The sequence below is a fragment of the Stenella coeruleoalba genome (assembly GCF_951394435.1).
Source record: "Stenella coeruleoalba genome assembly, chromosome: 13".
NCBI lineage: Eukaryota > Metazoa > Chordata > Mammalia > Artiodactyla > Delphinidae > Stenella > Stenella coeruleoalba.
This window is the reverse complement of record NC_137159.1, coordinates 69850612-69861994: the sequence shown is the minus strand read 5'-3', so window position 1 is coordinate 69861994 and position 11383 is coordinate 69850612. Positions and strand designations below refer to the sequence as shown.

The 11383-nt window shown below is 50.4% G+C and overlaps 1 protein-coding gene across 1 annotated transcript; it reads right to left on the bottom strand.

Annotated features, from left to right (window-relative positions):
• Positions 1-421: 421 nt before the first annotated feature.
• Positions 422-6497, bottom strand: ADGRF3 (adhesion G protein-coupled receptor F3; the record flags this gene model as incomplete). The annotated part of the gene is given in 11 exon segments (XM_079940784.1): positions 422-454; positions 1167-1346; positions 1753-1934; positions 1937-1948; positions 2104-2268; positions 2782-2991; positions 3477-3695; positions 4166-4339; positions 4787-4927; positions 5353-5413; positions 6414-6497. Coding segments are annotated over 11 exon segments (1461 nt in total).
• Positions 6498-11383: the final 4886 nt, after the last annotated feature.

Sequence of the window (11383 nt, the reverse complement as noted above, 5' to 3'; positions counted from 1 at the left end):
AAGAATGCTTCTTTCTCACCTGGCATCTTAACTTCCTCCTTTGCTGTGTTCTGGGATGTAGGTTTCATTTGTGGCCTAGGAAGGGGTGGAAAGGCCCAGCTGCAGAGCAATTATTATTATTGCCAGCTCTCCTTTGACGAGGTTGTATCCATTTTTACATTTTCACCTGCCCTCCTGCCTGGGCAGCAAAAATCCTAGGAACTTTACTCCCAGCTACAGTGACTCCTGTGCATTCTGATCCTACTTTTTCCCTTCAAATGCTAACTGGAGGCAGATTTTCAGGGAGAAACAAGAGACAATCCAGAGTCACCAGGAGTCCAGGTTATAATCAGGAGCCCAAGAACCTGAATGTGTCCTCTGCCTGGGGTGCTTTCTCTGTTGTTGGAGAGCTTGCCCTAAAACCCCAGTCTTCTCTTGGCGTCTAGCTGTGCCCATCTCCTCTGGGGAAGGCATTCTGGACAGGAAGAATGGAGGGCTGTTGAGCTAACCGCTGGGGCATCTTCAAGTATGTGGCCCTTCGTGCACATCCCACCCCTCCGTCTGATGACCCTTCTCCCCCTTCCATCCCTTGAGGCCACCCAGGTCCTAAGGGGACCCCTACAGGTCTGTAAAGCTAGGAATGGTGCCCAGAGGTAGAGGGCACGCGTTCTGAAGTAGAGGGCCACCTGCACGTCTGCACCCCCGTGTGATGCATATTCCCAGACACGAAGGGTGTGCAGTGCAGTGTCATTGTCCCCGATTATTCTTTTGGTTGCAGCTTCTGGGTCAGCAGCGGATGCCTATACTGAGAGCTGGTTTAGGTGAGTCCAGCAAAGCCAAGTACGTTTGAGTATCTCCACGTAGGTACCTTGTGTGTGGGCACGGGGGGATTCACGTCATATCCGCATATCTGCATGTGCGTGAAGGCCTCTGAACTCCTGTCTCCACACCCCTCCCTGCCTTCCTTGACCTCCCATGTGTTCCCAGCATCAGGCCTCCTCCACACTCCGTGGCCTTGGAGACTGGTATCCAAGAGGAGAAATGGACCAGAGGAGCAGACACTTGGACTCTAGAAGAGTCTGCCATCTGACAGCCCATGGTGATGTCAGAGGGACAGAAATGCCCGGAGGGGAAGAGTTGCCAGCCCACACTACCCAGCTGGCCCCGATGTGGCTCAAGGATCTCACCTCCAGGGCACTGCCGTTGAGCTGTATTCTGGCACGTGCTACCACCTTGGCCGGGATTGTCATGGTGGCCACCAGTGCCAATGAGTCGGTGGGTGGGGTCACCACCACTGCCTGCTCCAGCAGCTGAGCCAAGGTCTGTGGTACCTGGTCCACAGGCCAGCCCTGGCCTGCCCTCAGCAGCTGAGGCAGATAAGACAGCAGGGGGGTGGGCGTGGGCGAGCCCTGAAGAAGGAGGGGCCACCTCCTCCCCAGTCCAGCTCCTTTCTCCCCAGATCCACGCCCTGTCCCAGGGGAGCCAGAAGCAGAGAGGGGAGCGAGCCACGTGGAAGAAACTGACACCAAGTTTTGTGGGGCAGACCCTTGTTGGGATTAAGGCTTGGGACCTGCACCCTCCCTGCCATGAGAGCTCTGGCCGCTCTGAGGGGCCCACACCTGCTTCCTGGCTCCGCCAGGGCTCCAGTTCAGAGAACCTGAATACCCTTCGGGCTGGGTCTCTGGGGGAAAGGACTCTAAAGTTGGGTCCTGAGTGAGGAAGGGATAGGTCGTGGAGGATGGGGCACGTGGGCAGCAGGGTCAGAAGCTTTACCCGGGCTCTAAGAAGCAAGGCCAGGAGCCCCGTGTCCGTGCAGCTGCTGTGGATGGGCCCCCAGCCCCCCTCAGGCCTACAAGGCCTCTTCACCATGCCCCTCCTCTTCCCGGGACACGGGGCCTGTGCCACATGGCCAGCCTTGGTGACGTTCCAGGCAATAGTTGAAGAGTCCTCAGGGCGGTGTTGTCTCCATCTGAAAATGATACCAGGGAAGGCTCAGCAACCCAGACTAGCCCGAGCCTTTCCTTGGGCAGAAACCCATGCAGTGTGTGGGGTCTGGCCCTGTTGCCCAGCACAGGGAGACATGAGGAAGCAGCTCCCAGGATGAGCAGGTGAGAGGTCAGCCACCTGGACCCCAAGCCCCAAGTACCTGGATGACAGTGACAGAGACGGCAACCCTGAGAGGGCTCAGTCCCGGGCTCTGCAGGTCACAAGTGCACGTAGTGTCGGCTGCAGGGCAGCGCTGAACAGCCAGCACGAAGCACTGGGAGTCCGGCGTGTTGAATAAGGAGGCTGAGGGGGAGACAAGAGAAGGGAACGGTCAATGGGCCTGGGACATACCGAGACCCCAGGGGTCTGAGAGGTGCCTCGGCGATCTCTCTAGCAATTTCAGAAGTGGATGAAGCGGTGAAGATGAGCTGAATTGTATGTGGGCATCAAACTACTGAAGGAAGAGCTTGGATCCGGGGGGAAGGGGACCCTCCCTGGGCGTCTCTTACTAGTTCCAGGCCCTGAAGCCACAGTGAACTCGTTTGTAAAATGGGACCATCATCAAATGAACCTCACAGAATAATATCGTGCGAGTTCACGGAGATCGTGTGAATGAAAGCATTATGCAAAAGTTGTCTACACACGTGTGCTTATTGTTGTATGAACAGAACTGGGGTAAAAACAGATTTGGACTTGGACCCTGAACGCCCAGGTTGAACTGCAACCTCTGCTTCCAGGGAGCTGGAGAGCCAGCTGCCTGGGGGCAACTAGCTGCCCCCTCTCCCCTGAGCCCTGCCAACCAGCCCCTTTCCATACCTTCGTTGCCGTCTCTGGGGCTCCAGGAAGCCGTGTAGCCCAGGTGGGCACTGGGGATGCAGCAGCTCACCTGGAAGCCAGGGGAGGTGGCACAGGAGATGGAGAGCTGGTCTGGGAGCCCAGCCACGTCTGTCACCTGCAGGGGCACCCGCACCATCTGGTGCAGCTCCCACCTGAATCCCCGGGCCTCAAAGCAGCATAAGTACTCACCTGCAGACACACACCTGCTGCACCTCCTGGACACTTGGCCCCCACCTGCGCCACAGGGTCTCTGCTGCTTCCCCAGCCACACCCTAGGTCTGCCCTCTCCATCCAGCCTCAGCTTAACCCCAGCAGGAAAGATCCCTGTCCCCCAAAGGACTTCTAGGAGGAAGACGAGATCCTGACCCTTTGTTATTAGCCTGTAGCCATGCATCCTAAGGTGAACCTCTCTGCCCCCAGTAGATGCCCTTCCTGCACCACCTGCTGCCATTTCAACATTGTGAAGAAAAACCTGCATCTGTTCTCAGTTGAAATTGAGACCACGCTTTCAGCGTTCTCTCATTATAATTCTTCACATCAATGGGCCTCTTAGCCTTAGTTTCCCCAGAGTGAATAAATGGAGATAAGGGAAAAGAAGAGAAGAAAAGACAAGAAGGAGAGGGAGGAGGAAAAAAAGAAGGGGAGGAGAGAGGAGGGAAGGACAGGTGGCCTACCTGCCCATTTATGGGAGATGTTGACAATGCTAAGGACAGCCCGGTTCCGGCTGGAGGTCAAGGACACACGTGACCCTGCCCGCAGGAGGATGGGGCTGGGGCTCCCTGTGGGCCACAGGAACCAGTTCAGGTTGGTGGTCTCCTGGCTTGTGAGGAGGGTCAGGTTCAGGGTGTCGCCAGGCGTCTGCAGCCAGGAGTTGAGGCTCAGGGCCACGGGGACTGCAGGAAGCAAAAGATAGGACCCCCAGAGCAGGAACTTGCGGCCCTTGAGGCAGCTAAGCTCTCCCTCCTTCCCCATCTTCTGAAGCCCATCCCTCCTCCCTCCCTCCCCACCTAACATTTTCTGTTCTCTTTTGTCCCTGGAGGAGTGTGGCTGCCGCAGTCCAGCCTGGAAGACCCTAACTGTCAGTGGGAACCAAACGGGGAAGCTTTTTGTCCTAGGACTCCCCCTCCCCCAGGGAGGGAACTTCCTCTCTTTGGCCACCTGTCTCGGAGCCCTGTTGTTCATTGGAGTCTCCCTCTTCCTGTCCCAGGCGCAGGGCCTGTGATCTTCTGCTATGATGCCTGGCATTTTCTCTCACCCAGAGGAGCCACTAGCTGGCAGAGATACGGGGGTCAGAGAGAAAAAAACACAGAGAGGGTTCCTTTCACTCAGGGCCATTGGTTTTCACGTTCCCAACCCTCCTCACCAGGTGGCAGCAGCTGGCAGTACCCGGCTTCAGCAGGGCCGAAGACAAGGCAGCCACAAGGCCGGTGCTTGACGGGGGTTTGGCAGGGCTGGTGATGGGAGCAGACGCTGGTGTTCCACTGGTACCCGGAGAGGCAAGCACAGTAGCTACACCCCTTGTGGGTGACATCGCACTCTGTGACAGAGGGAAGGGGGATAAGAAGTGAGCAGGCTGTCCGGGAAAGCCCAGCGCCTGATGCCTGTGAGGCTCTGAGGCTGGGTATCGGGAGCAATCCCAAGGTCACAGGCACCGCCTTCTCAGCCTGAGTTCAAAGCATCAGCACGTGTGGGGCAAAGGCATCAGAGGTGGCAGTGGCGAGGCCCGGGCCCGTGGTCATCTTCCCCTTAGGCCTCTGCCAAAGTTTAGAAGATGGGATGTGGGGCAGGAGGGGGAGGTCTGTCTGATGGGAGGTGAGGAAGGAGCTGGGCCACACACACCCTCCAAGAAATAGGGAGGGGCTCACAGTACCTCAGACGAGGGGGCTGCGGGAGGGCTGGGCTCCTTGCACTCTGAACCCCCTTCCCATGCAAGCAGCTAAGAGCCACTGAGGAGCAGGGGTCAGTAGAATTCCCGCCACCCCACCGGCTGTGAGGCTGAGGCCAGTGAGAGTTACTGGGGCGGAGGAAGCCGAGGCGGTGGGGAGAGTCATGGGCCCAGAGAGTGCCGCCGGCTGGCGCTCACTTGAAAAGTACAGCTGTACATAGACGGAGACCAGGACCGATTCTGTAGGAGAGGGGACAGCTGGAGAGGAGAGGCAGCTACGGGCCTGTGGCCTTTGGGCCCCGTACCTCGCTGTCCCCGCCAGGAAGCAGAGCACATCGCACCCCCCATAGCCTGTCCAGGTGCAGACAGGGCCCAGGAAGGTGGTCACTGCTCATCCAGCTACGGTGCCTTCACACGCGCTGTCTCATATCACCCTCCCAACGGCCCCCTTCCGTGGGCAAGACTCTCTAAAAGGAAGGATCTTCTCAAGGCCTCACAGCTAGAGAACTGCGTTCAGACCTGTGTGACCAGCGCCAGACCCAGTCTCTCTCTTAACCCCACTTAAGCCCCCTGGCTGTGCCCTCTTCCAGACCTTTCTTTCTTTCCTTGCCTCGTTCCAGGCTCCCCGTCCCCCTCCCCCCTCCTCCTCCTGTCTGTCCACTCACCACCTGCTCCACGTTCTTGGTCCAATTGCTGCCCTGATTCCCCTCCAGCCTGACCCTGTCCCTGGAACAGAGCACAGGAGAGAGACCTCTGAGGAGAGCTGACTCCGCATTTCTCCCGGGGACACCTTCTTCCCCAAGCCGCTCCGGTGCCCGCCTGGCTAATCTGGAAGGACTTGGTCTCTTTGAATCTCCTCTTTTTGCCTGGAATCAAGCGGGCACCTCAGGAGGGGAAAGCAGGCTTCTGGTAGGAGGTGCAGGGATGCAGCACCAGGGATCCCGCCCAGGCCGGCAAAGCCCACCTGAACCCAGGAACCAGGTACACCCTGGAGAGTCAACATGCTTTGCTTAATTCCTTCCTGAATGTACCCGTCCCCGTGCCTCCGGGCTAATTGAAATGGCTGGGTCTGGAGCTCCAGAGGGGGCTGGGGGCGCTGGGCAGAGCTGCCTGCGGCCCAGAGGCCTGGGGGCTTTATTCCCTCCATAGGCATTGCCATGAGGGTGAGTGGCAGGCAATACCTTAGTCTCTGGTGCCTGTAAATTATTTCCTCACCAACTCCTCCCTCTCTCAAAACTGTGTGTGGGTGAGGAGATCAGTCTAAAAACAGATATTGATCTAGATAAGGATGTGGCTAGAGATAGAGATATCCACCTGGGAGAAAACACAAATCATAAAGTGCTAAACTAACTCTGCTGCCTTTCCTCAGATTCTCTCCTGTCGTCTACGCCAAGGGTTCCCAAGTTTGGAAAGTTTTTATTTTCGTTTTTAAATTGCAAGCCTGACTGGAAGAGCCTTTATCCAGAGTGCAGCAGGCATCGCTGGTGTTCACGGGAATTCAAATAAAGAAACAGAAGCTATCCCCACACCCTGAAAAATAAGGCTGAACTCTCGGAGATCTTATAACAAACCAGCCTTTTTAAAAATACATTACTTCCTCTCCCTCCAGCCCTCTCGCCTCCATCCATCCTTTCATCCCACATCTTGCTGCCTCTCACACCCAGGGGCCCCTGTCGTTACCTCTGCAGATCTTCCCTGCGTCTTCCCTCACCCCAGTCTTACTCACAGGCTGGGACTCTCGGACAAGTGGTGATCCCACCAGAGGGAGAGTCATGGCCGGGAGTAGCACAGGGGCAGCCGAGCAGACCATGGCTCAGTGAAGCAGTCTTCAAGAGGCCTCCCGCTGCTGCATGATGCAAATTTCCTCAGAGAAGAGCTGGCAGGGCCCTGCACAGATGGGATGGGAGGGAAGAGTGGAAGGGAGCCAGAGGAATTTACAGAGGAAGTGCTACAGCCCATGCTACAGTCAAATGCGCGTCCAGGTCACTGTGGGACCACCTGGAGCCCACACGCCCCGGTGAGAGAGGCCTGCCCAGGTTCCCTGCTGGGATCTGGGCCAAGCACTCAGTGAGCAGGAGAGGACTTGGGGGCCCTAGGTCACAACCAACCATGTATCAAGCCAGGTACAGTCACATCCCCAAGGATCTGGGAAATCTGGATTGTTCTGGAACTCCCGGGAAGCTGGGTCATTGATCAAAGAGCCAAGGTTAGAAAAGGCAAATATTAGAGCTGATTGCTATCCTAAAATAATTTCAAGATAGACTGGAGTCTTAAATGTAACAAAGAATCTGGAAAAATACCGGGATAAATTATCAAAATAATTTTGAAGTGAGGAAGGCTTTTCTAAACACAACACAAAACCCAGAAGCCAGAAAGGAAATAAATTAGACTGTATACAAAGTTTTAAATTGGGGGTGAAAAGAATGTTGGGTTATAAAGGCAAAAGACAACATGTTTGTAGGACGGTGATTGAATAAAGGGCTAATATTAACACAGGAATTTTTTATCTTACACATCATTAAGAAAATGGGCAAAAACAGGAAAAAGTGTTGCCGAAATATCGGCTTCCCTGTGCACCAAGGCCGAACAGAAATACGGAGACAGATATTGGAGGAAGAGAGAGATGGCTTTATCTTTCTGCCAGGGAGAAGGGAAGACACAGCAGGCTAGCGCCTCAACAACTGTGCCTCCACTCCTTGGGAAACAGGGAAGATTTTATATGTGGGGCTCGTAGTCCGGAGCATATGATAAGGATCAAAGGTCTTGCATTCTTCCTTTCCTTTGCATTATTTCAAAACAGTCATAGCTGGCGTCAGGCCGCCTGGTAATTGGGGTCAAGCAGTCTGGTAATTGTGTCCGTTTGCCTCTGGTTTATCGGCCGGTGACTTTGTTTCTGAAATGCGAAAATTATAGGGGGTGATTTGTTATGAGGGGCGTATAGAATGTAAGTGCCAGGACATAATAGGGAGTGAGACGCACTGGATGTAACTCACACAGTTAGGGGTGATAGGTGACGAATGTAAATTACATAGTGCCAGGGAGTGAGGTTAGCTTTGTAAAGTACAAATCTAGTTACTACAAATTAGTGACAGTTAAAGTAAACCAAGGAGTGATTAACTCTTTCAGGCCAGGTTATGTTTCTTCTCTAGCCTGTTCACTGTTCCCTTTATTTTCCTTGTTCTCAGAGGAGGGAAAACTTCATTTCTATTTTTGCTGCAACATAGGCAGTTTACTGAAAAAGAAATATCAATAGTTTGATAAACATATAAAAACATCCAACTTAAGGTATAAGGAATGCAAATTGAAATAAGAAAATATTCTTTATTTATCAAATTATCAATTATCAAAAGACAAGATATTGATAATCTTCAGTGTGGACAAAAGTGTATTTATACAAAATATGTATATAAGGATGTTCAAAGCAGAGTTGTTTGTGATAGCAAATGAGTTAAACAACCCAAATGTCCAAAAGGGATAGGTTAAGTAAATTGTGGCATTTCCAAACAACAGAACATTTTTATGGGAAAAAAAGTAAAATAGCTCTATTTGGAGTGAATCCCAATATATATGGTGAAATTTAAAGTGTATATTATACTCTCCTTTATGTAAAAAAAAGAGAATCTATATTAGATACTTGTGCTTTTTATACTTGCAATATTTCTGGAAGAATACATCAGAAATCTGGCACTAGTTGTTGCTTCTGGGGATGAGACTAAGAGTCTGAATGGGTCTGTGTGCTGTTTGATATACATTATTTTCTAACCATAGGCGTGCTTTTTGTTTTAATTAAAAAAAGAAAGATGGGAATTCTCTGGTGGTCCAGTGATTAGAACTTGGTGCTTTCACTGTGGGGCCTAGGTTCAATCCCTGGTTGCGGAACTAAGATCCCACGTCACGCAGTGAGGCCAAATTAAAAAAAAAAAAAAAGGGGGGGGGGAAAAAAAGAGCTGATTTACACACACACACACACACACACACACACACACACACACACACACACCACCTAGGGTAGAAATCTAGCCTCAATACATTTCCACTTTCACCACCACCCCTGGCTAAGGTCACTGCTGAAAGAATAGCAAACATATAGAGCACATACATGCATGGGAGCAAAGACTTTGTAAATAATTGATTTCCGAAAACGAAAACGGTGAAGAATCTGTTTTGAGAACTACAGAGAGAAGACACAGGTGCTTGGGGTGGGGCGCTATCAGCAAGTTGGAAACTGTCTACTGCAGCTGCAGGTGGTTTCAGATGGACACCAACAGCATCTGCTACTGTCGCCAAAGGGGGTCAGTCAGAGAGCCAAGTGGACCTGGGCAGTGCTCAACAGGCCTCTTGAGGACCAGGAATGACAGAAGAAAGAGGTGGGATTGAGACCCCTGGAGGTGAGCTGCTTCTGTGCTGGGCAGAGACTGAGCAGTGGTAGCCTCCAGTTAGGAGATGCAAGGACAGACTGCTTGGACAGAAGAGGCTCCACCTAGAAGCAGAAACACCGAAGGAAAAAGTGACTCAGAGAACATTAGAAAGTTGATGGAGCTGGAGCTGGAGAAACCCCTAAGGATTCTACTCCCAAAACATAATTTTTCTTAATTGATACCCTATTCATCTTAACCCCTTTGAGTTCATGACAAGTGAGAAGAACAAGAGAGATAACATCTTCCTGATTCAATGAAAGTTGAGGTGTCCAGGGTATATAAAACAACGAACACAACTAAGGAAGTGAGTTTTCTTATACAATATTTTTAGACCGTTCCTGTAACTTTAGAGAAGTTTGAATCGTTTCTGCATGTACAAAAAAATGCCCGGGAAGAGATTGGAAGGAGATGCTGCAGATCAACAAAGTGTCTGTTGTGTTGACCTCAGTGCTCCCCAGGGCCTAGCACCATTCACCACAGGCCTTAAGTAATATTTATATTCAATGAATCAATCAATAGATGAAATACGCCAAGACATTAACAGTAGTTGTCACTAAATGGTAGGATTTGGTATGTTTTTTCTATTTTTCTGTGTTTTTAAATTTTGTATTCTCTAATGGTAAAATATCTTAATAAAAAAATCAAATCTTACAGTCTCAACTTCTTTCTTAAGGACCAGCCAGGTACAGAGGCCTTCAGTTTTGCCCAGGTGTCACTGGTTGTCTGGAAGCACCCACAGGCTTAGACCTAGTGTGGGATTCAGACAAACAGATACTTATTGCTGCCACCTGCTTACTCCCAAATCCAAGGTCAACCATAAGGCTATTGGCCTTTATCCCTCTATATACAGAATGATAATTTGAAACCAGTAAGTTTTTATCCCTGTTGGCAGCTTTTCTGAGGTCCCAGTTTGTACCCTGGGCAAAGGAACTTCCCTTTCCATTTCTCTGTGTTTTGAGCCCTCCAGGCCATGTCAGTAGAGTCTTTGGTAACAAAGGTCTAGGCTTCTCTTAACTGTATCCAAACAGGTTATCTTAAAACTTCCTTTACTATGTAAACTAATAGGTTACTAAAGAATAAAGGTAGCTTAGACTTTTATCCCATATGATCCTTATTTCTTTTTTTTAAATCTTTTTTTTAATATAAACTTATTTTATTTATTTATTTATGGCTGCGTTGGGTCTTGGTTGCTGCGTGCAGGCTTTCTCTAGTTGCGACGAGCAGGGGCTACTCTTCGTTGCAGTGCGCGGGCTTCTCATTGTGGTGGCTTCTCTTGTGGCAGAGCACGGGTTCTAGGCACGTGGGCTTCAGTAGTTGTGGCATGCAGGCTCAGTAGGTGTGGCGCACGGGCTTAGTTGCTCTGCAGCATGTGGGATCTTCCTGGACCAGGGCTCGAACCCGTGTCCCCTGCATTGGCAGGTGGATTCTTAACCACTGCGCCACCAGGGAAGCCCTTTTCCTTTTTTTTTGAATTTTTGAAAATGTTTTTGGAACTTTATTTTATTTATTTTATACAGGAGGTTCTTATTAGTTATCCATTTTATACATATTAGTGTATACATGTTAATCCCAATCTCCCAATTCATCACACCACCACCACCACCCCTGCCACTTTCCCCCCTTGGGGTTCATACGTTTGTTCTCTACATCTGTGTCTCTATTTCTGCCCTGAAAACTGGTTCATCTGTACCATTTTTCTAGGTTCCACATATATGTGTTAATATACGATATTTGTTTTTCTCTTTCTGACATACTTCACTCTGTATTACAGTCTCTAGATCCATCCACATCTCTACAAATGACCCGATTTCATTCCTTTTCATGGCTGAGTAATATTCCATTGTATATATGTATCACATCTTCTTTATCCAGTTGTCTGTCGATGGGCATTTAGGTTGCTTCCATGACCTGGTTATTGTAAATAGTGCTGCAATGAACATCGGGGTGCATGTGTCTTTTTGAATTATGGTTTTCTCTGGGTGTATGCCCAGTAGTGGGATTGCTGGGTCATATGGTAATTCTATTTTTAGTTTTTTAAGGAACCTCCATACTGTTCTCCATAGTGGCTGTATCGGTTTACATTCCCACCAACAGTGCAAGAGAGTTCCCTTTCCTCCATACCCTCTCCAGCATTTGTTGTTTGTAGATTTGCTGATGATGCCCATTCTAACTGGTGTGAGGTGATGCCTCATTGTAGTTTTGATTTGCATTTCTCTAATAATTAGTGATGTTGAGCAGCTTTTCATGTGCTTCTTGGCCATCTGTATGTCTTCTTTGG